At 42.9% G+C, this 25,629-nt stretch overlaps 1 protein-coding gene across 4 annotated transcripts in view; it reads left to right on the top strand.

Annotated features, from left to right (window-relative positions):
• The window catches only part of DAB1 (DAB adaptor protein 1), a 295,169-nt gene extending 289,096 nt beyond the window's left edge, over positions 1–6,073 (top strand). For all 4 annotated transcript variants that reach the window (XM_030325086.1, XM_030325085.1, XM_030325084.1 and 1 more), the window contains one exon: positions 4,888–6,073. Coding sequence is in view for 1 of the 4 variants with exons in the window: in XM_030325084.1 (XP_030180944.1) it covers positions 4,888–4,932 (45 nt within the window). In the remaining 3 variants the exon portion in view is untranslated. The remainder of the gene's footprint in view (positions 1–4,887) is intronic.
• Positions 6,074–25,629: the final 19,556 nt, after the last annotated feature.

Genomic DNA, 25,629 nt, shown 5'->3' with positions numbered 1-25,629 from the left:
AAACTTCAGGAAAAACAACCCTCAAGCCTGAGGCCTCAGCTTCTCCCTGTAGGCGAGAGGTGTCAGGCCTCAAGCCGTTCTTACTTTGACCTTCCACAAGAGGGAGCACATGGTAGTGGAGAGGACAGTGGGCATAAGGATACCTGAGTCCGTTTCCATGAAACTCCAGAAAAAGACAAATCTGCTGATAGTGGTCAAAAGCAGATCAGTGCTGGTGGCTGGCACTGGAGAGAGGGGTTGACTGAGAAGGACACAGGGAAGGTTGTGGAAGTTCTGTAGCTTGATCGGGGTGACGAGGGCCACACGGGTGGATATGTTTTTCGGGACTCCTCTGACTGTACACTTAAAATAGGAACATTTCATTGTCTACAAACTACACCTCAGTGAAGTTGATTTTAAGATGAGAATAGGTGAACTCACAGAAATGGAGAGCAGATCAGAGGTTACCAGGGGTTGGGGCTATGGGAGACTGCTTAGTAGGTGCAGTCTGTTTGGGGTGATGACAGAGTTGTACAACGCTGCAGGCATGATTAATGCCACTGAGTTGCACACTTAAAAATGATTCCAATGGCAAATGCTTTGCTATGCATATTTAATTGCAATTTAAAAAAAAAAAAAAAGCTAAAAAACAAGCAAGCAAATAAACCTGGTTCTATCCCAGCTCTGCCCTGTGCTGCCTGAATGACCTTGGGTGGGTTCCCAAGGTCTGAGAAACTTGCTTCTTCGCTATAAGTAGAGATAGGAATATCCAGGGGACAGCCTCACTATGAAGCCCAAGTGAGATGGTGTCTGTGAGCTAAGGAAGTCCTTGCAGACTGTATATGTTTCTGTAAACATAAGCTCTTACCGCCCTAATTCTGTGATTCTCCATGGCTACTGTACATGAACACATAATTCGTATGGGGCATCGTCTGCAAACATGTGGAAGTGTCTTCTCCACGGGACCCTGCACCCAGATTCTATAGATTTAACCCCACATTCTTTCCACACAATTTCCTTGGACTAGTCCAGTGCCATTATTACATTTCCTAACAGAGCCCCGTTACAGTGGCTCCTATGTGCTCTGAAGGAGAAGCCACCTACAGGTGATTGTGAGGCCTAAAACTACCTTCTACAAAGGAGGGATAAAACCACATCCCCAGGCAAGAGGGACCTAACCTTTTTGGAGTATCTCTTACGTGTCAGGCTTTCTGCTAGGTAATCAACGTATATTTCCTCCTTCGATCCTCACCGCACCTCTCACAGAGAGGACTTCTAGGCTCATTTTACTAATGAAGAAACTGGAAATCAGAGGGGTAAAGTAACCCGCACAGAGTCCTCCATTCCTAGTCCCCTGCCGTGACCTGTATAGACCTCTGTCTGCACTGCATCATGTTATCTTCTAGTATGTTCTACACAGTGAGCTCCACTGTGCCCAAATTCTGAGTGGGAGCAGAGTGGCCCATGTCACCTGCAGAGTCCAGAAAGTCTTTCTACTGGAGCTGGGTCTGAAAGTAGAAACTCCCATTGTAGGACAAACAGAGGCCCCAACGGCAGAAGAAACTGCCCGAGCAGAGTCTCAGAGATGGGAAAATCCTGTCATGTGACCAGGGTGACCAGAAGAGCAGAAGGTGGGGCATAAGAGAGAGCATGGAAATAGATGAGGCTGGATAAGAAGGTGGAGCCATATTGGAAGGGTGCCATCCTGAGGGGTTTGCATTTTCTTTGGGGTAATAAGGAGTCAGGAGGATTGTTTTGAGCAGGAGAATGGCATGACCAAATCCATTGCAGAAAGATCATTCTGGCAGAGGCATAAAGACATTTAAAAAACAAAAAAACAAAAAAACAAAACCATGATTTACGTGACCTGAAGGTTGGGTTTTGATTCACGGTCTGAAAGGGGCATTTATTAGCTCTAATGGACTAAGAGACAAATGGGTCTCGTGTGCCCAGCTAAGGAGCTTTGACCCTACCCTGTGGGTGACTGGGGAGCCTTTGAAGGAGGGCAGAGATGTGGTCAGATCTGCCAAAAGAAAACAAAAAATATCAATGGTGTGCTATGTTAATGTATGATTCCATTTAGGCTTTTGGAATATTGAAAATAGCCTGAAGACCCCACCATGACCTTGCCAGAAGCCAGGTCAGAAATTTCTGGATCAAATGATTTCTTACTCCCCTCCAGCTCTGACAGTCTAAGATTCTGTAACAAGGAAGTTAAAGCTATTGCCAAAACGTATAATGCATCACAGTGTCAGACTTTGGGATTATCTGCTGCTTGGGGTTTTCCACACCACTGCTCCCCTTCATTAGTGGGGATAATTGAGAGTTGACTGCAGTCCTTACCACTGTTGTGATGGGTATTTGAAACTAAATTCCGGCAAGCAGGAGATGTGTGAATATTTATCTCAGCTGCGGAAAGTTAATGCAGTGTGGCATTAATTACCCTGTCTGGGCCTGCTGTCTTCTTCTGTTTTTAGGTGTCATTCTCTGTTGAATAAATTAGTTTCCAAAATTAGAATAGAGCAAATTGTAGGGTGAGATCAAGGCGGCCTGAGTTCTTAGGATATCCAAAAAGAAGAGTGGGCAGAGCAGTTCTACCCAGGAATGATGAAGATACATCCTATAGCCCAGCATAGACAGGACATGTTTTTTCCCCAGAACTTGTACTTGACTTCACTACTTCTCCCTTTGCTCCACCCCGCCCACCCCCAAAACACAAACACGGTAAGGTTGCATGGTTAGCCTTGCAATAGGTATTTGAAACATTTCAAGGCATCGGTAGGGAAGAGATGAGGTGCGTAACAAATCCTCTTGCTATAGATTTTGCTGGGTTAGAGTTTGAGAGAATTAAGCCAAACTGGACTGTATTTAGGACAAAGTGATCAGCACAGAGGAGAGAGTAGAAGCTGTATCATAGTCATTCATTAATCCAACAAATTCATTCATTGAGCACCTACTGTGCTGGGTCCGCACGTGTAAAATAGCAGAAGAACTTAGCAAGCAGTAACCCAGAGGTAGGATACGGAATAATGGGCTTCCCTGTTTTCTGTCATGAGACATTTGGGAGAAAGATTACACTTACTCTGTATGTTTCTAAGGGCAGTATGAAGTCCCATGGGTGGGAAGCATGGAGGGACCAATTGGTATTCTCTCCTGTTACAGAATAGGGGGTCTCAAAGGATAGACGGATGCTTTTTCCTGGAAGAATACAGACGTAGTGAGGTCTAGAAGAAGACATCTTAGATTTGACAGCAGGAGTCCTGGATTCTGTTCAGGATGTGGTTTCTAAGTAACTTTGTGATTCTGGGGAAACAAAAGCTCCCTTCTCTAGGATTCACATTCTTCACCTATAAAATGATGGATCTGGACAAAATTATCTCCTAGTCCATTCCCACCGTACAATAAAAGCAAGCAATTGTGATCTATTAAATGCATGAGGTGCAGCTCGATGACCTTGAGATCACGCCACTTCTATGACCTTCAGATTTTATCTGCAAAATGAGATGGAAAGAATAAAAGCCACTCCCAGGATGGTTAAGCAGATAAAATAAGACAGGAGGGTGCTTTGTAAACCCCGAAGCACTCTACAACACTACAGATTGAAGGACTGGTCTTTTCTGTCTCTCTCTCTTTTTTTTTTTTCATGGCAATTGTTGTAGTAGCCTAGAAAAAGCACTGGACCCTACTTTCAGGTCTCACGTTCCAAACTTCACTAGCTGTAGGAGCAAGGAAAATTGCTTCACTGCTTTGTACGTGATTTCCCATTTGCAAAACAGATAAAACATCTGCTTTACAAGTCTGTTGTGATAAGCTAAAAAGACACCGTCCTTAAAGATACCTAGCATGGTGCCAGACGCATAGCCAGGGCTCACAGAATATCAGTTCAATCTGATGGTTGAAGAAAATAAGCAAATAGAAAGGATCTATACCCACATGGCAACAGGCAGGCTAATAGAGAAATATGACAGAATTAAGATGTCACCGTTTCCTTTTAACTCTGGTGCAAATATCCAAGAGTGGACAGCAAAAGGTCAAGTGTAAAGGAAGGGCCTGTATATGCCTAAGACCAGTGTCTTGATCTGATCTGCTTGGCCAGTGCACCCCGGGCCATCTCAACATGAAGTCTCTAGTGTCAACAAGGCTAAACACCATTTCCCATATACCTTTGGACTGAAGGTTTGCTTTGTCACATACAGGTCAAAGTCCCTGTGTGCGTCTCAGGACAGCCAGTTCCAGGGTGCAGGCGGATGACTGGTCAACCCTGAAGCAGGAGATTTAGTGGAAACGAGTCCCAGAAGCTCTTCACTAAGAGCTAAAGGCATAATCGCTGTTTTTCCTGCTCAAAAGTGTACTCAGTCCTCACTGCCTGCAGAAACCAAAGACAGTTTGAAATAGAATTTCAGTGGTTTCAAGTAGACATTCATAAAACTATGTTGGAAAATTTTCGACTCGACTCTTGATGATTGTTATTTTCTGAAGACCTCTTACTGCCAAGCACTGTGCTTGGACGCTTTACATATAGATTATCTCGAATTCTCTCAAGAACCCTGTAGGATAAACAGTATTATTCCTATTTAATGGTTGGGAAAAGTGAGGCTCAGCAAGGATAAGTATCTTGCCCACCTCACACAGGTCGTCCAGCTCTCTCCGCTATACCATCCTTTTCCCCTAATGGGCAACCAGTCTCAGCTTGAAAACCAAGGACAGACCTGGGTGAGTAGTTATTCTTAGTGATTAAACAAAGTTGCCAAAATGACATGCGTCATGATCGAATAATCCAAAACGTACCTAAGGTCATCCATCATAAACTGTCATCTTTCTGTTCTCATCCCAAACCCTCTTTCCCAAGCTGTGTCAGGAAATCCTAACTGGAAAAGAGCAGGTCTCACTTTGTCCTTCTGTCCATAGGAGCTGGAGCCTCTCTATGCGCAGATCAACAGACCTAAGAAATAGCATCGATGTGGGCTCATGGCAGGTGCTTCAAGACTGGCATGGAAATCGGCATCGTGACAGGCTCTCTTGTATTCTTTCACCTCACCTCATCCCATGAAGAAATTCATGACTGCCCAACAGAACTCATTTGGAAGAGGGAACTAGGAATTCATGGCAACAATGGCAGATAACTATGGCAGCACAAGAGAAAAAAAGACACAAAAGTATAAAAAATCATACCCAACATTAAATCACAAGTCAAGCCAATGCTTACCTGACAAATATTCTGAGCTCTCTCAGCATGGGTTTAAGATGACCCAGTACGCAAAATCATAATTCTCTTTTTATTTCTCAACCTGTTGGCCACTGTAAAGACATCAAATGTGGAGTTACAGGCCTCAGAGAGTGACAGCAGCGTTGGCACTGACTTCTTTTAGACATGAGCAAGATGTCCTCGTGACAACAGTATCGTCATCCCTTTGCCTTTTAACGTATGATGATGTATTTTCATCACTCCACAGGGCCTGGTCTGCCATTCTGTCCCCTTTCCTTTGTCATGTTTAAAAATTAATGGGTGTAAAGATTTTTGTATCGCTTTTGACTTTTTTTAGATATGGGTGAGGAAATCTAACTGGAAAAGAAAAGCCTCATATGAAAGGAATTCACTTGAAAATCACAAGACAGATAAGTGGTTGATTATGATCAAGAATGTTGCCAAAACACCCCTTTAGCTCTTCTGCACTCTGGTGAAGACAGACAGCTTTCGGTTCGAATCTTCATTCTGCGAGTAGGAAAGGACATCGGAATCCCATTGATGAGAAAGACGAAAAAATGCATCTGGTTTTCTAAGAAGCTCTAAACTCTTAAGTACAATAAAATGATATTTTTTATTTTTCCGATATCTTGCTGCTGTGATGCTATGCAGACAAGTGTCTTCTCCACGTGCCATTTTCAAAGAAAAGTCATTTGCCAAATAATTCTGGTACAATCCTGGTTATGCGGTTTTGGATCTTAAAACCGACTTTCTAATGGAACAATGGTGACACGAATATTCGGAATAACAAACTGATTCCAGGATCACAACTGTTCATCGCTATCTCTTTTTGTACATCAGAAAATTCAAATGGGATTTTTATTTTATAACTTGAAAAAAAAAAAACCTTACCATTAAACTCTTTAAATATTTAAGGGAAATGGCTTTAAGGAGTTCTAATGAAAAAAAAAAATGCCAGTTTTTTTTTTTTGTAAATATAAATGTTAATGAAAATGCTTTTTAATAATGCCATTACACTGTAGAGAAGGTAGCAGATTGAGTGCAGGATGTGACAAACTTGATGGATGGGGCTCCCTCTCCAGATGTTATGTGGAGCAGATGGGGGAAGGCTGGAGTTCAGGGACAGCTGGCAGAGCAGTTGGCCAATCCATAGCTAGTGAGCAAGAAGGGAGCACGTGACCCCACCGTCTACTCCAGCCCTTCCACAAGAACACCCGCCCTCGGTGGAGAACACAAGAAAATGCTCACATTTTGAAAGCCTGTCCTTTAGATTCTGAAACTCCCTCCCATCTCTTCACGCCCATCGACCCCCATAGAGATCATTGAACTGTTTGTATGTGAAACAGAAGAGTTTAAGCTTCCTTTTTTTACATTGATGAGACAAAAAGTACAGTGTTCAGTTCATACATTTAGCACATGATTTTCATAAAGAATCTCTCTATTTTTGCCCTACAGAGAATTGTGCTACAGGTCAAGTGTGTTTTCCCGATGTTCCTATGCAGTTCCAGTATGTTGAATTTAGTGGTTTAACACTAAGGAGAAAACTTTAGAGGACCATGCGGTTAACTGGATTTGGGGTTAACTATCATTACTTGCTTTTAAACCTTGGAAAGTAGAATTGGCATTGATATGATTGACTTCAGTACCTGTGTATCTTGGTTCTTCATATGAACAGAAACAAAAGTGATTTGAAAGAAGGTAATACGTGGCTCACAAAGAGAAAATCGAAAATCAAGGTAATTGTCACTGCTCAAGGCCCAAATTTTACACTGATAGATGGCTGGAACGTAATTTTTTCCCACTTAGGTAAACTGACCAAATGTCCGTGCAGAATATATGTCAACGCCATCCTAATGTGGGAGGTCCAAAGAACCAGAAAAGCGAAAAGGGCCGTTTACCCCCCTCCCCCCATAGCTGTCACCTATCGGTCCACATGATTTCTCCAGGAATGCACGTCCATTTTATAATTAAATAATCCTTTCACACAAAGGGGAAAATGGGAAAGGTCTGATAACCATGAGAGTCGTCTTAAAACCGGTTCAATCCTGTTTTCTGGGGATTTGATACACTAGGCAGTTCCCATGGGGGAAATGGCTCAAATTGCTCCGTTGTCCATGATTCTGATTCTAACAAGTGGTGCTATATCTTCTCCCTCAATATGGCTGTCTTGACTTTGTCTTGAAGCACGACGCCATTACACTGATGCTTTGGGCTGCCTGTGACACGTTCAAAGTGAACGCTAGCCTGGCCAGTGTTGCTGTTTCAGTTACACCTTCTGGAGTTCATTCCATAGCAGGGAGTGACAGCCCAGTGGACCTGTCATCGTTCACTGAATATGACCCAAAGTGTAACTGGCTCTGAACTTAACAAAGAGGCCCATGTGATGCATTGCAGTGAGGGAAATAAGGTCAAGATTTTAAACTGCCATCCACGTTGTCATTGGCAGAATTCTGTCTTTTAACAAGCACTGGTTGGTGAGCTCAGAACCACCATATCCTATCCCAAGAGTACAGTGGAATTTCCAAATAAGAGCCGAGGACCAAAACCAAAAGGCCCTGGAGAGTCTGCCCAGTTCCGGTTAGACCGATAGAAAATCCGTGTGTACAACTGTTAATTCCTCATCCTTCACTAGCACTAAATTTGTCACTTTAAATTTTGAAACCAGGGAAACGCCACCTGTCCTTCTGTCCCCATGCCCCGTAGCTCTACAATCTTTCCATGCCGCAAGACTTTTTTTATAATTCGTCCTCATCCCAGTGTCTCCTGAAACCCCATCCTGTCATGTACCGGGCACCTTCTTTTAAAAAAAAAAAAATGTTTACTCTGTGGGTTTGGTTTATTTCAATTTCTGCGTTCTGACACATATTTTTTTAATAAAGATGAGAAAGAGAAAGTGACTGTTTCAGTACATTTCTAGACCTACTTTAACTTTACCTCAGATGACAGTTTGTTAACATATATGGACACATTATTTTTAACTTTATGTACATACATTCAGCAACAGTGAAATTTTTAGAAATTTTCCATTAATTTCTGTAACACGCCATGTATAACTGTTAACAAATAAACATGTTTGAGAACAACAGCTTAGCCTGGTTTTATTCTGCAAGTTTCTACTGGATACTCAGACAAAGGATTGGAAGACAAAACTGCTTCTATCTAAGCATCCACCTGACCAGGCAAAGGCCTCTGTTTTCCTGGTGGAAAGAGGAAGAAAGCTTCATTGAGGAGTTAGATCATTTACTTCAGGCACTTGTATGCTTGGAGAAGCAGTCGCAGCGAAGAGAGAGGAGTGTGTAGTCAAAAAATTGGGAAAGACCCCACGACTAGGTCTGTGAGTTGTGTCTCCCCCTTAAAAAAAAAAAAAAAAAAAAAAGCCTGATAGACTCTCGGTTTGAAAACCAAGGTTCATCGACACCTTCAAAGAGTTTGCGTAGTTCAGTGTAAGGTCATCTGCTTTAAGAGATCCAAAGAGGAAGCATTTATCTTTCTTCACATTCCCCCATACAGTCCACATCAACAAACATGAGACAACATAAGACAAAACTCAGGTTTGGAGCTGGGCCTTGACTTGTATGTGTATTAAAGAACAGAAAATGTTTATGTGTGCATATCGATGTTTATGCATGTGTATGTATGTATGTGTATATATGTGTGAGATTCTCATTTCATTTTACAACTAAATTAGTTGATCAGCCAGATCACAGATTGCAGTTAGATCATTGACATGACAAAAAGTAACACCTCCGTGTAGGAATGGTTCTGTTAATAATTGCAGACCCACGTCCCCTCGTATGACCTCATTATACAGAAAGTATTAAACAGATGTTATTGCCACACTGAGACAATGAAGGAATGGGCTGAAATTCCAGCAAAATAAATTTGGGGCATATAGAAGACACAACTTTCATACAGTAAGAAATGCTCACTCCTGTATCAAATTGCTAGAAAATATTATACAGGCTCTTGTGAATAATAGCTGTGGCTCACAATTATGTGCCCAGCAGGTGCTATAAGCTTTTTGTCCATTGCCCCAGTTAATTTCCTTAACAAATGGGTAGATATATTCCCCAACTTATAGATTAAAAAAGACACAGATTGAATAACTTCCAGCCAGCAAATGGTAGATTTGAGACTTGACTTCTGAGTCTCTTTACTCATAGTTGTTTTTAACTGTTAAAAAAAAAAAAAAAATTCACTTTTTTTAATAGTTCTGCATAAACTCATTGACAGCTTTGACTTTCTTTCCCAGACCTCTAGTTGATCTTTGGTAATAAGGTAGATTTCTAAGTTCCTCCAGTTTAAAGTAAAAAGAAAAACCCATTAGATGTTATCATCTTAAGTATGTGGCTAAATACATAGTTTTTTCTCTAATTGGCCCTTTTAAAAGGGTACGTATCTGAGAGGTAAAGAATACACCTTTTAGTCCAACTAGTTCAAGTTTACCTGAACCCAAGCACTGGTGCTTTACCTTTCCAATCTAAATGAATCTTAAAGAAGTGGCAAATTAAAAGGTGTCCTATTTAACTGCTAGGCGGATGCCAAAATAAATCAGGCAGATATATCTGCTTTCATTTTGTGCTTGAGAGCAAGCCCTTGTTGTTTTGACAGTAAGTGTTTTTTTGTTTTACTGAGAATGACAGTAGGAGAAACGCCTCGAATAAAAACTGATTTCATTGAAATCAACCTTCAAAGCCTTGAAAGCTTTTAAAAGGTGTTTCAATTCAAGGCAAATGCGAGCAACAGTGCCTGACGGATTAAAAAAAAAAAAAAAAGATCTCAATGGCTTTTAAGCCATTTAGTGACTTGTTCTCAGTATTTATGTTAAAATATGAATGATGGCTGCCATTCTTGTGTTCCTACTCTGTGTCACCCATTTTCCAACTCCTATCTCTAAATCTTTATGCAACCCGCATGAAGAAGGAACGCGGTCCACTTTACAGTCTAGGAAACTGAAAGTCCTCAATGTTATGGAGTGGCTATGGACTAATAGAGCCAAGAGCTCACCCAGAGGCTGCAAGGGTGCCCAGGACCCAATTCCCAAGTCTCTCCTCTAGTCCATGGCTGCTTCTGGCTTCAGGATTTCTGTGATGTCGAAATGCCCAGGCACCAGCGATGAAATCCTTGGAGCCATTCTGTATTCAATTCTAAGTAGTGACTGTTCTATTACAAGAATCACACCATGCGTTACCCTGACTGACGCAGTACGGAAATTGATTCTTAAAAGTGAAATGACTGTCGTTGTTTTCAAACAAAGGAAAAATTCAGTTTTATTCTCAAGAACTGTAATGGCTGTAACCCAAGCCAATGAATATTTAATTTCAAAACAAAACCCTAGCATTCACTTTATCTTCCAGGGTACCAAGATCTGAAGAGGGAGCCTTTTTGAACAGGTTTTCTGCTTATCGTTTGCTGGAGAATATTAATGACTGCCAAGTGGAAAATGTCTAAATATTCTTGCGAGACGGCATCCTCTGGTGACTTGGGCCTTTAATCTTCTGAACACCTCTCCCCACTCCTGTCACTCACGCTGGGGTCGCAGCCTGGAGTGGGGAGCAAGCAGGCGTGGTTGGAGATGTCCACAGTAAAGCGCTAAAGTCCTCTGCTTCTTGTTCTGCTTTTAGCCCTTCTGTGGTGCCTCCGCTTTGGGGGTGGGGAGAACCCTGAAATCTGTCTCATTTCAGATTATAAATCACAGTCACTCACCCATAGCTCAAGGCCATGAGCTTAAGAATCCAGGAACTTGGGGCGCCTGGGTGGTGCAGTCGGTTAAGTGTCCGACTTCAGCCAGGTCACAATCTCGCGGTCCGTGAGTTCGAGCCCCGCGTCGGGCTCTGGGCTGATGGCTCGGAGCCTGGAGCCTGTTTCCGATTCTGTGTCTCCCTCTCTCTCTGCCCCTCCCCCATTCATGCTCTGTCTCTCTCTGTCCCAAAAATAAATAAACGTTGAAAAAAAAAAAAAAGAATCCAGGAACTTAATTATTTAAATAATTAAGGAAAGTTGTCTCCTCTTACCTGCCTTGTCCCCTTCATAGAGGGAAAAAGAAAGGTGGTCCATGATCCCACGGTCCAGCAGATGTCCTTTGGGGAGAAAGCAGCATTGTAGCATAAACTGAAAAGTAAAGGGAACCTTACTCGATGGCTAGCCCCCTTTCATCAGAAGAGAGGCAAATGATAGCAAAGGCAATCGGGTAGATACTCTCAATAATCTGTTTTTTTTTGTTTTTCTCTGTTGTGCACTAAACAAAGGTAAGCTGAGGAAGTAGAGAATTTGACGAAATCTTCGCCCTTTGCTTATCATTTGTCTTTCTCACGTAAGTGGAGCACGTTGTCTTTACTGATGAGTCCAGATAGAGCATCTTCCGCAGAGTGGACCCTGAATTCGGAAAGTCTGAATTAAGGTTCTGGCTGCAGGCGTGCCCGTTGTTTGACCTCAGACAAATCATGTAAGCGCTCTAAAATTCGGTTCGCTCCCATGTAAAATTGAGACAATAACATCTACCTCATTGGGCTGTTATGAGAAATAAATTTGATAATCCCGTACCTGGAACATAGTAAATGCTCAGTGTACGTTACCTTTTATTATCAAAGACGGTCTGAAAGCTCTTGTGTATTTTTGTACTTAATTCTTTGACTTTATCCTTTATTCTTTCACATCCATTCTCCCAGCACAGCGCTCTGCTAAGTGTCAGAATGGCAGTGAGTGATTATTATCTCTATTTTATTGTCAGAGAAAAGCAAAGGAGCATACACATACCTCTTTGAAATTTTTTCACTGGCAACATTTGAAGCAAAATGTATCATGGGTGTATTCATGTAACAAGGAGTTATTAAGCACATGCTGTGTGCCAGGTCCTGGGATAAGCCCTGGAGATTCAGAAATTTCTTTTTTAAATGCATACATGGCTGTCCCTGCTTCCAGAAGCTCAAAATCTGATGGGAAAAGTAGGTTAATAGATGAGTAAATTATAGTAGGGTTAGTGCTGGAATAAAGGCACTCGGTAACATTAAGGGAGTGGTGGGGCAAGTCTGTATAAAAGTGTCGATGGCGGTGTTGTGTCCTAGGAAATGAGTAGGAGTCCATCAAGAGGCATTGGCAGCAGATGGAAAGTTTTAGAAGAACTGGCAGGGCTGGGCGCCTGGGTGGGTCAGTCAGTTAAGCATCCAACTCTTGATTTCAGCTCAGGTCATGACCTTACAGTTCGTGGGGTTGAGCCCCCCATAGGGCTCTGTGCTCAGAGGGTGAAGCCTGCTTGGGATTCTCTCCATCTCTTCTCCCTCTGCCCATCCCCCTCTCACATTCTCTCTCCCTCTCTCCCTCTCTCTTGCTCTCGCTCTTGCTCTCACTCTTTCAGAATAAACAAACAAACAAACAAAAAGAACTGGCAGGGCCAATGAGCATGGGGTGCCTGGAGTGGCTGCAAGTGAGGGAGAAAATGACTCACTATTTAAGCTGTTGAATAACACGGGGAAAAAAGCAGCTTCTCAATTCATATTTCAAAGCTCGAATAATAAAACATCAAAAAGTAGGGTAAATTATAGCCTAATCTTACTAATGAATAATCAGAAATTCCTAAATTAAATATTAGCAAGTTAAACCCAGCTGTAAACCATGACTAAATAAAGTTGATTCTTGGAATGCAATTAATAGGTCAAAAGAGCCTGTCTCATCTTAGTGGATGCCAAAAAGGCATCTGATAAAATTCATTATCCTCTGCCATTGGGAACTAGAATTAAAGAATTCCCTTCACATGATAAAGAACATCTACATCAAACCAACAACCAACATGAAATGTAACGGCGAAACCTATAGTCATTCCCATTAAAATCAAAGGGAGGTCAAACTGTCAGCTTCTATCACCTCAATCAGTGCATGCGTTAATATAAGAAAAGGAAATCAAGTATTAAAAATGAGGAAATTATCAGTGTTTGCAGATTATACTTTCTAGTGAGAAATATCAGAAACGATAAGAAACTAATAGAATTAAGAGGGTTAGTTTAAAAATAAGCACATAAAAATCAATATTTTCTATATTGCTAGAAATGGCCTTTTAGAACACTTCATGGTATGAATAGATTCCATTACCCAAGAATAAGTTTAATACTGAAGATATAAGGTCTGGGTTTTTAAAAACTACAAAATGTTGTCAGCGGGCACAAAGTAACTAAACAAACTGAGGAAAGAAGGTTCAACATTATAAAAATGTCACTTCTCCCTGATTGCAGATGGTGCCTGATTTCTGATGGGTCGACCTATGGTTGTTCAAGCTTACCATGGCAAGAAAGCAGTATGCATTCGTTAGAAACTGTAGTTGGAGGTTTGATCTTTTCCTGGGCTGGCGATAGGTCGTAAGATGCTCTCTCGTGATGTTGGGCAGCTCAGCCATACAGTCACCAGGGTCGACAACCAATACACGTACAACCATCCTGTTTTTTGTGTCCAGCATGTTATGTAATAAATTACATGAGATTTTGAACATTTTATTATAGAATAGGCTTTATGGTAGATGATTTCTCCAGTTGCCAGCTGCTGTGAGTGTTTGAGCACATTTAAGTTACGCTAGACTAAGCTATGATGTTCCGCAGATTATATGTATTACATGCATCTTTCACTTATGATATTTTCAACTTAAAATGTGTTTATTGGGGGGGGGCGCCTGGGTGGCTCAGTTGGTTGAGCGTCCAACTTCAGCTCAGATCATGATCTTATGGTCCGTGAGTTCGAGCCCCACGTCAGGCTCTGTGCTGACAGCTCAGAGCCTGGAGCCTGCTTCCGATTCTGTGTCTCCCTCTCTCTCTGCCCCTCCCCTGCTCATGCTCTGTCTCTCTCTCTCTGTCAAAAATAAATAAACATTTTTAAAAAAATACTTTTTTAAAAAATGGGTTTAGTGGTACGTATAAATGAGGGAAGATCTGTAATTTACAACACTGCAATTCCAAACATAATCTCAATTCTATATCTCCAATCACATATTCATGTTCAGTCATATTCTAATGTGTCTCTGAAAGAGAAAAGCTAGTGAGAATATTCCAAAAAAAAATTAATTTAATGGAAAGAAACTCATACTATCAAAAAGATCTCAAAATATAAAGACAAAATAATTTTAAATTATTGTTAAAGGGCCAAAAAAATAGAATGATCAATGAAATGGAATGTAAGACACAGAAGCCCAAGAAATTAAAGTATAATTAATTAATGTGTAATTGAAAGTATTTGGATCAGTGGAGCTAAAGACTTTTCAAATAAATGAACAGGGGTAATAAAAACTGCTAGAAAAAGATTCCTACCTCACACCATATTGTCAATTAAATTCCACATAAATGAAATATCAAATAGACATGAAAGTGTATTTAAGGGGAAAATATTAATGAATGTTTATGTAGGTGTAAAAAGCCCCCCCATAAATACACAGAAAATACATATTTCTAAAAATTTGGATAGATTTAATTTCATGAAAAGCTATATTTACATAAAAAATGCTACAAAGAACATTAAAAGGCCTTAGAAAATTAGGAAAATATGTATAGCATACCTTATAAACAGAGCTTTACTATCCTGAATATACAGAGAGCTCCTAAAAGCTTATAGACAAAGTTTATAGAAACATTAGTAAACAATATGAACAATTCCTAAAAGAGAAATACAAAGTGCTCCATAAATAATAGCTCCATACAGAAAGTAACAATATTTCATCAATAGGGAGTCCGTTAACTAAATGATGGTATTATGTGGCATTTAAAAAAAAAAAATGGAACAAGTCTAAATAATTTAAATTAAAAAATATCAAAGGTACATAAAAAGACTGGTTTTGGTAAGTTCCTGGGGTTTTTTTTAATGTTTTTTTTTTAATTTTTTTCATCTTTATTTATTTTTGAGAGAGAGACAGAGTGCGAGTGGGGAAGGAACAGAGAGAGAGGGAGACACAGAATCTGAAATAGGCTCCAGGCTCCAAGCTGTCAGCACAGAGCCCGATGTGGGGCTCAAACTCACAAACCGTAAGATCATGACCTGAGCTGAAGTCAACTGGTTAACCGACTGAGCCACCCAGGTGCCCCTTTAATGGGCACCTCTCTCTTTTGAGAGACAGAGAGACAGAGAGACAGAGAGAGAGTGTGCGCAGGGGAGGGGCAGTGAAAAAGAGAGAGGAAGACACAGAATCTGAAACAGGCCCCAGGCTCTGAGCTGTCAGCACAGAGCCCGACGTGGGAGTTGAAATTGGGACCGGCGAGATCATGACCTGAGCTGAAGTCAGATGCTCAACCGACTGAGCCACCCAGGCACCCCAAGTAAGTTCCCATTTCTATTAATAATATAAAAAGTATGCATCTAGGTGCTTATGTATCCATAGAAAATGTTTATTATGGAATTCAGGAAACTTCCCATTCATTTAATAAATACTGAGTACCTGCTATGTGCCAGGCATTGTTCTATATGCTGGGGAAGCAAAGTCTTTGTCCCCATCCATCGGTGTTAGGCACATGCTAACCCGGGGCAGGGGGAGGGGGAGGGAATGGGGTGAGAAAACAAACTTCTCATCTAAACCTAATTGCACTTTTTGAAATGTTGCTGCACACTTTATATTTGCAATATTGCTAGTGGCCAAACCTATTTTTTAAATGCATACATTTTTGTAATAAATTCACATGAAAACAAGATAATTTTTGTCTCTCAAATTAGCAGTGACAAAAATGTATTTATCCCCAGGCTGGTAAGGATATGAGGATGCGGGCACCCTCAAATACTTGGAGTATTTGATTCAAAGATATTTTTAAATCAAAATCTCTTAAAAGGTGCATAATGTTCAACATGGTAATTCCATGCCTAAAACTGGAATTCATAAGATGAAAATTCCCATAGTAGTGAACAAATAGATATTAATATGCCCTTCACTTATATAATGTATAATACAGAAATACTGGAAGTCTAAATTACCACTGCTATGAGAATGTCTAAATGTTATATCTGTAGAATGGGATGCTGTTCCCAAATGCCCAATGATAAGCTCCTTGAAGACAGGGCCATATTTCTCATATTTATCTTGACCAGCAATAAGTAAGATTTATGAATGTGAACTATGCAATCATTAAAATAATGTTGTAGGGGTGCCTGGGTGGCTCAGTCGGTTGAGCGTCCGACTTCGGCTCAGGTCATGATCTCACGGCTTATGAGTTCGAGCCCCGCGTCGGGCTCTGTGCTGACGGCTCAGAGCCTGGAGCCTCTTCAGATTCTGTGTCTTTCTTTCTCTCTCTCTGCCCCTCCCCTGCCCACACTCTGTCTCTCTCTGTCTCTCAAAAATAAATAAACATTAAAAAGAAAATTTTTTTTAAATAATGTTGTAGAACCTGTATTTTATCCCAGGGTTTCCTATGCCACTTTTTTTTTTTCAAGTTATTTATTTATTTACAGAAAGAGAGCATGCATGAGCAGGTAAGGGAGAGAGAAAGAGAGAGAGAGACAGAGAGAATCCCAAGCAGGATCCTCACTGTCAGCATGGAGCCCTACACAGGGCTTAAACTCGTGAACTGTGAGATCATGACCTGAGCAGAAATCAAGAGTTGGACGCTTAACTGACTGAGCTGCCCGGGCGCCCTATCTCCGTGCCACATTTTTATTAACAATTCAATATAGCAGAATGTAAAGTCATCTATACATTATGATTCTAATTTGGTTATATAAACATATGCATTCACATACATTCATACAAAAAACCTACCAAAACCCAGGGAATAGGATTACATATGACTTCCATTTTATTCTTTGTGCTGAATGTTATTTTGTTTTAAATTTTCCCTATGATGAATATCTATTGGCTATTTCATATTTATTTATTTTTGAAAAAGAGAGAGAGAGCACAAGCAGGGGAGGGGCAGAGAGAGTGGGAGTCACAAAATCCAAAGCAGGCTCCAAGCTCTGAGCTGTCAGCACAGAACCCAACATAGGGCTCAAACCCACGAACTGTGTGAGTCATGACCCAAGCCGAAGTTGGATGCTTAACCAACTGAACCACCCAAGCGCCCTAATATCTATTACCTTTTTAAGCATAAAGAAATAAACTTTATTTTAGGAAACAAGGAGCTATTAGACACATATGTCCAATGCAGATAGCATCATAATAGATAATATTTGTTGAGTTTTTAATTTGTGGCCAGATACTGTGTGAAATGCTTTACTTAAATCATTGCAATTCATCATCCTCACTACAGCTCTGTGAGGCTCCAACTGTTACTGTTCCCATTTTGCAAACTATGACACTGGGTTTTGAAAGCACCCAGGTCACAGAAGCAGCTGCTGGAAGGGCCGAGATTGACACCACGGTCTGACTCCAGAACCTGGGTTCTTACTTACACCAGGTTGACTCCGCATTGAGCATCAGTACAGTGCCCACTGAACCTTCCAGAGGTGATTTGGTGATGTTGGATGACGGAGAGAGAGAAGAGGGTTTGCGATGAACACAACGGGCTCAAACACGTAAGTAGTGTTTCCCTCTATGCTTCAGACGACCCTGGTGAAGCAGTCGCTAGAGATCTCTTGATCCCCTTCTCAGAGGAAGCCAGTCTTTGGACCCGTTTTGAATGAGTCGCTATCATCCTCCAAATAGGTTCACAGAGGCCTTAGGAAAGACCCGGCACCCTGCCCCACATGCATTCTTGGAAAAGGTGGGAACAGCGTGGGGAGGCCTGGGCCACGGTGCATCTTGCACAGCCAGTGCGTGCAGGCTCAGCGGGCACGAGGTTCCTCTGGGGAACACCAAAGACGTTTTAGAGATGGCAGCATCTGGGGAGTGGAAAGAGGGCCCACGGGTTCCTGTTCCCAAGCAGCCACAATCTGCCTTTCTTCTCACGGCTGCGGCAATACCATCACCACCCGCCTCCCCTTGCCTGAAAAAGCCATGATCAAGGGAAACCGTCTAAGTCAGTCAATGAAACCCATAATTCATGATTCACAATTTCTAACGACACTTTCTTTATTTAGCATATACTTCTTATGTTAGCAAATATAAAAATTAAAAACACGGGGGGGGATAAAATATAAAAGGTAGAATATATAAATATAAAGCTTTCCTAAGCTTGCTTCTAACTCTGATATCTCTGCTACCCCGTTTTGCCATTCGTTTTTGGATCATCTTGCTATGCTACGGCGATTATAAATACATTTGCTATATTTATATTTGCTATTTATAAGCACAGCTTGTATAGCTAAGCTATAGCATAGCACTTATAAATAGCAATACCATAGCAATTATAAATACAGTGTTAATATGACAACTTTAATATTACAGAGAAAACTAACTCTTGACCATGCCCTTCCGTCCTTGTTCCTTTCCTAGAGAAAACCAATGAGGCATCCGGGCTACTCTCCTAGAGTCTTCTAGGTATTGACACTCACAAAGGTTTACTACAAGAATACATAGTTTTATCTCTTGGTGTTTGCTTTTTTAATACATAAATAGTATGCTGGGCATGTAAGTTGTTTGTCTTCACTGAACCATGGATTTGGAATATCACCCTTCATGTACACATAGATCGATATAGATAAATGTGTACGTACGTGCGTGTCTCTAAAGCGGAGGCACAGTGTCCCTACAGTAAAGTGCACAAGTCTTCAGTGTGCAATTCAAATCCCAGCTGCTCAGTTCTGTCACCTCCTGGCTCTATGACATTGGGTGAGTTAACTTCTCTGAGCTACCATAGGCTCACCTGTAAAACACAGATGAGAATATCTTTGTAATGAGGAATAAATGAGCCAGCATTCATAAAGTGCCTAGCATATGTAAACTCTGCATTCGTGTCTGTTAAGTATTAATGACGTGTTGGAGGTCCACGGCCAGCGAGGAGCCGAGGCAGATTTTCTCTGGCAGGACTTCGTGGCTGCTGGTGCTCTTTATGCTCCATTAAAATCCTCTTTTGGAAGCAGGAGTGGTCACCCAGCCCACCCTTCCAATGGGAAGCAGAGACCCGACAGACAAGTGGCTTAAAATTCAGCTCTGGAATGAGCTGGTGGGACTTCTCCTTCCCTCCCTTCCAAGGCTCTGCCTGAGCCACCCCATATGGCTAGAGTGTCTCACCCTTTCTTTCAACCCCAGTGGGCTTCTCCATTGCAGGGAAGAGTAAGGCAGGTACTTTCTGCCGTCGAGTACCTGACTCGAGGGGCAAGGGAAGAAGTGCCACACGATCCATCGTCCAACCCCCCCTCCCCAGCCTTTACAAGACAATTTTGACAGTTCCACCTTGAGCATATATGTCCCTTCTTCTCCATTCCACTGCTACTGCAGGTTAAGCCTTCTAAGCGGTCACCTTGACTTTCCTTTTAAACAATGTCTGATAAATATCCAACGCAACTCTGCACTTACTCCATTCCTCTAAGAGCTTCCATGGTTCCATGTTACCTGTAGAATTAAGTCTGGATGACTCGAATATTTCCCCCCCGGGGCTTTCAAACAGACAAGGAAGGCTTAAACTTACAATGAGTGGCAAGGTTTCTAGAATTTCATCATGAAGCTACACCCTGAGTGGTTGCTGAGTCTCCTCCAGAGGTCCCAGAAGCCTCCTCAAAGTCAGCACCACCCTGTTCGGCCCTGAGCCAGGTGTGACCACAGAGGCAGTTCATTAGCAGTCACGTCCCCACCCGCAAGCGGGGTTCCGAGCTGGCTTTGCTGTCCCAGTCAGAATGGATCTCCTCAGCCCCTTTCTGGTTAGATCCCGGCAGGGAGCACCCAATCCCAGTATTCGGGTTTTAGTTCCAGTATTTGGTGGCTATCCCAGTGCTGCAAGGAGACTGGGGTCCTGCCACAGTGCCAGCAGGCCTGCTTGGGGTTCTGACATGCTTACCTGAGCCAGGCCTCTGATTCCCCCCGGAGATTCTGGATTCCATCCTATCAGGATGGAGGCCTGCTTCAAGTCTCTCCTCAGTCTCCCAGAAATCTCCCTCTGACTCATTACTGAGCTCATTACTCATTACTCATTACTGGGCACACCCAGTTGCCCACTCCCCCTAGACATGGTTATTTGACCTTGGCCACCAGGTCCTTCGAGCTCCTCCCTTTTCCCCAGGCCCCCCTTCTCCACTTCTCCTATGACCAGGTCCTTTTCATAGATGCTGGTGTTTGCGGTGGGGGGTAGCCTATCCGCATGTTTGCTTTGTTGTCACACAGCCCTGTGAGATAAGTATTTTCACTAGCATTTTATGAAGAAGAAACTGAAATTCAGGGGCAGGAAACACACTCTCCAGGTAAATAGGGCAGCCAGAATTGGAACACTGACCCACAGACTCCAAATCGTGCTCTTTCTCCACTCTCTGCTTCCTGGAGAAAGTGAAAGTGGGGTGACTGTCCTCCACTTTCCACTTGGGACCCACCTGACTTTCAGGAGGCTCCTAGGCCATAGTTGGCTATGATACCTTTCTCTGGTTCTTTCCCTATTTACTTGAACAGAAGATGGAAAGATAATTATCTGTTACATTAGTGTGTGAGACTCACCACTAACAATGCCATGTTATCTCAATGGGAACATCTGGCTTATGGATCACGAGGAACAGGTTTTTATCAAGCTCCACGTAAGCTTACCCCAAAAATAATATTCTACAAAGCCATCCATGCTCTATACTGATGACATTTTCGGTAGAGCAAGGATTGCATTTTGCAAACGGTGCAATAATTTGCAAACCAAGTGCTGCACTGGAAACCATCATCTCAAGAAAAATGTGCTTTAGCAGATTTGTTCTCCACTAAAAGAAAGCTAGCATTGCCAGAGGCCCCAAGAAAGGGGCCAATAGAAATATCTCTGTAATTGGGCCAGATTCAAGTTAATTTCATTATGGATGCTAGCACTAACCCAACGAATAGTGAGGAGTGTGGCAGCGGGGATTTGTGGGCTGGGAAACTAGAGTAGGGAGTCTCTATCAAGAAAGCAAGAGACAGATTGAGAAGAGCCTCAAGATCACACAGGAAAGCCTGAGGACAGGGGTGCCTTGGCGTTTCGGGCAGTTAAGCATCCAACTCTGGATTTCAGCTCACATCGTGATCTCCCAGTTCGTGAGTTTGAACTTGCGTCAGTGCAGAGGCTTCCTGGGATTCTGTGTCTCCATCTCTCTCTCTCTCTCTCTCTCTCTCTCTCTCTCTCTCTCTCTCAAATAAATAAATAAACATTAAAAAAGAAAAAAAAAGCAGAAAGCCTGGGCACAAAGTGCCAGGAGGAAGAGTCAGACAGACTCCAAAACAGGGGTGAGCAGAGGGCAGAATGTGGACAGAAACAGCTGTCAAAGCCAGAGTACAAGGCGTAGGTTTCAGAATCAGGGGCATAAGGCAGCTCAACGCAAGTGAGAACAGAGCAGTGTTCCTGAAGGAACATTAGTTGGCCATCTGTGACCCGTTCTCAGGAGATGGTCGGTAAACTAGTGAATCGGTGGGGCTTATGTTCTCATGGGTGGTTTAGATGATATGGATAAATGTCTTTGCTTTCCTACTCAGACTGTAAACCCCTGTAGAGCGGGAACCATGGCATGCTAATCCCATTTCCCTGCATAAAGCACAGTGCCCAGCACATAGTCGGTGAGGAGCAAGGCCTTACTGAACAACTAGGACTGAGAGAAAAGCACAGGACCGAGGTAGGAGTCCTGGAGTTGAGTGGGTCTGCATTGCTGGGTAGCCTTGGGTACATTACTTTACCTCTCTGAGCTCCAGTTTCTAACTTAAGTGAAGAGGCTGGATGATAAACGTAATGTCTTTCCTATACTATAAAATAATACGAGTCTATGAATAAGTAAATCAGTGACTAATAAAGGCTGTTTTAACAGGATTACTACCATTCTTACCAATAAGGCGGTATCCAAATAGGACTTCTCTACAGGTGTTCAGGATATCGAATGAGTAACACAGCCCTCCCCTTGAAAGGGTGCACACTGGGGCGCCTGGGTGGCACAGTCGGTTAAGCACCCGACTTCAGCCAGGTCACGATCTCGCGGTCCGTGAGTTCGAGCCCCGCGTCAGGCTCTGGGCTGATGGCTCAGAGCCTGGAGCCTGCTTCAGATTCTGTGTCTCCCTCTCTCTCTGGCCCTCCCCCATTCGTGCTCTGTCTCTCTCTGTCTCAAAAATAAACATTAAAAAAAAAAAAAAGGAAGTGTGCACAGGTGGAGGAAGATGAGGGAACAGGTAGCCAAGGAATTATAATTCGGTGTCACAAGTTCTGCCGTAGAGATAGTGCTGTGGGTCCAGAACAGGAAGTGGTTTCTTTTCTTGGGATAGTCAGGGAAGGCTTTGCAAAGGAGGTGACATTTGAGGTGGATCATGCAGAAATGAATGTAAGTTCTCCAGACAGAGAATGAAGAACTGAGCAGAAAGTCCAGGAATGACATGTACCCAGTACTACAAGTCAGGAAACGTAGGATTTATCACCGGAGACCCAGGATTTGACCCAGAAGATAATGCCTTTCTCATAGAAAGAAAGGAAAGGAAAGGAAGGGAGGGGAGAGGAGAGAAGGGGAGATGGGAGGAGGGCAGGGGAAAGGAAACGTACTTTGAGGCTGGGGATACATCTGTTTCTGACCCCCGTTGTTGAGTAAGCTTCAGAGCGGATACAAAAAGCTGTGAGACAGCATGGCAGTGGGTTTCAGCTCTGGAGTGCTACAGCTATAGAATGGGAGTTCCAGAAGAAACTTTAGAATCATCCAAACTAAGATTTCCTAACATGAGCATTTCTTCTATGCGTCCTCCTGCTGCTTTCTTCTTCCCCACTCTCGTTTCTGAGATTGGAAACGGGGTATGGAATTTAAATTGTTTTTTTTTTTTTGTCTTTGTTTTTGTTTTTGTTTTTTTGTTTTTTTTTTTTAGTTTCTAGCTAAATTTGGGCTGGGAAACACAAATTATAGGTGAATATTCTCATTTTATGTCTGTTAAATTTTAAGTTTGTTTATGTACGTATGTATGTATTTAGAGAGAGTGCAGGGGGGGGGGATGGGCAAAGAGAGAGGGAGAGACAGAGAATCCCAAGCAGGCTCTGCACTGTTAGCACAGAGCCTGATGTGGGGCTCGAACTCACAAACTGTGAGACCATGACCTGAGCCGAAATCGAGTCCAGTGCTTAACCATCTGAGCCACCTGGACTTCCCTGAATGCTCTCATTTTAAAAATGAGAAAGCTGAGGCCCGGGTAAAGGAGATTACTCTCTCAAGGCCTCAGAGCAAGTGAGTGGCATGGCTGGAAATAAAGTCTCAGTCCCTCCGCTTTCTGGTCTCAAGGCAAGTACCCAGGTAACTTTTCCAAGCTACAGTGAGAACATCTCTGCATGCCCACCCATCGGCCTTTCATCAGCAGGACACAGGTATGGGCAGGATGCCTCCAGGGTCTGGAACTGTACCACCGTGTGCCAGTGGTGTGGAATCCTGCTCTAGAAAGACTCAAGAGTGCTGCTATCATGAGGCTCCCACTCTTTACTCTCAGCCTTAAAAGAGACTTCCCAGTGTTCACCTGAACAGCCTTGGTTTATGTGTCATTCCCTGGGATTTTAAACTTTAGAGAAAGAAACGAGAGAGAGGGAAAGAAAAGGCAGACTCTAATTTTCCCACCAGCAGAGGAGAACTAGGCTTGACACAAAGCCCTTGGCGTAAATCTTCCCTTTATCATATAACTAAGATTATTGTTAATTATAATAGCTAACATTTGTTAAACCTTTCCTTGGTGCCAGGCACAGTTCAGGGGCTTTACCCACCTCATCTTTAATCCTTACAAAATCTCAGGAAGGTTGCATCATCTGTTTTGTTTGTAAAGAAAAGGACCGTGGGGTGCATACACCCCTCAGCCAAGGTTACACAGCGGCAACTTGACCACTTCAGGATTTAAGTACAGCTCACCCCGACTCCACACCTTATTTTTAAGAGTTGTGTGACCTTGAGTGATACAGGTTCCTCATCTGTGACACAGTGGGTAATAATAAAAATTCATGTTGTGGAAAGACTCACAGAATAAATAAATCAAAGTAAATAAAATAACTCCTGCCTATCAGGGTTGCTGTTGGAATTAAATGAGTTGATATGGGAAAGTGCTTTGTAAACTGCAATACACCATACAAATTTTATCATTATTATTATTTCCAAAAAATATGGCTTCTCCTATACAATAAAACAGTCCCTGGCATGTATTTATGACAACATGCCTAAGAAACAATTTCCATTCTGATGGGTTGCCTCCCTATCATGTTATTAAAAGGTTAAGGAAAATGAACAACGGAGGATTAAGATTAGATCTTTCACACATGAAACCACAAAATCAATAGAGCCCCCGTAATCCATCCAGTGATAGGAAGAAATATACCTGAGGCGCCTGGACCGATTACTCAGAGAAATGTCAACAGGTATTGACAAGAAACCTGGCAAGGCAGCCTTGGCCGGGACTCAGCCGCTGCCTCCCTCACTCTAGCGCCCTCCTGGCAACCGGAGACTGGAATTCGAGAAGGTGGAGCAGTGAGGGGACTTGGGGGGAGCAGAGAGGGGGTTCGGGAGAGGGGTGCTTTTCCTTCTGCCAAAGTTCTGCAGCACCAATGTTTCTGCAGCACCAATGTTTCTGCAACTGGGTCAGAGCTGCTTGAAAAACAATGATAGCCTCAGAAGCACTGTGGGTACCCCGTGCGATTATACCTTTTTGTAGTCAACACGAAGCCTAGTTTTTGAAACCTGCTGTGATTATCCTTACGCTTTGTTGGTCACGATCACTGTCATTCTTCTTCAGCATTTATAGGATGCCGACTCTCTTCCCGGACACCTGTGGGATTGGGAGCCATGGCTGGAGACTCAAAGCAGTGAGTGGGTTCTCCTCAGAGGGTTTCTTCTTCCTGCCCAGCTGGAAAGGGATGCCTCGAGATGTCAGGAGAAGACACGGTTCTGGTGAGTGTTCTGGTCAGGCTTCCGGACAAAAGTTTGAGATTTGACTCAGGGCAGATTGAAGCCTGGCCCCAGGGTACCCTAAGATCGAATGACCTATTGATTAACTTGCATGGTTTGATGATTCCACATCTGTGTGGGTGCCCTCCCACGGCCCGGCCATGGACAAGCTACAGGCATTGTGGAGGGTGAAACAGTAATAGTTCGAGGGCACCAAATGTCTGCTGCGTGCAGAGCACTGTGCAGGAAGTTGACGCGTATTGCCTCTAATCCTGGCAACCGCTGTACTTGTCCTCGCTGCTTTATAATGGAGAGGGTCAGAGACGCAAAGAAGCCTGCCCACAGTCAGTGAGGGATAGAAGTGAGGTTCAAGCTCAGACCGCTGTTCCTCCGAGGCCCACCCTCTGCCCACTCTTTGGCATTGCCTCTCAAAAGGACAGATCCTCAAAACAGAAGCAAGGGGGCCGCCTGGGTGGCTCAGTCGGTTAAGCGTCCGACTTTCGGCTCAGGTCATGATCTCGCGGTATGTGAGTTCGAGCCCCGCGTCGGGCTCTGTGCTGACAGCTCAGAACCTG

This window comes from Lynx canadensis, chromosome C1, assembly GCF_007474595.2.
Source record: "Lynx canadensis isolate LIC74 chromosome C1, mLynCan4.pri.v2, whole genome shotgun sequence".
In the NCBI taxonomy this organism is placed as follows: Eukaryota; Metazoa; Chordata; class Mammalia; order Carnivora; family Felidae; genus Lynx; species Lynx canadensis.
This window is presented reverse-complemented; position numbering and strand designations above follow the sequence as displayed.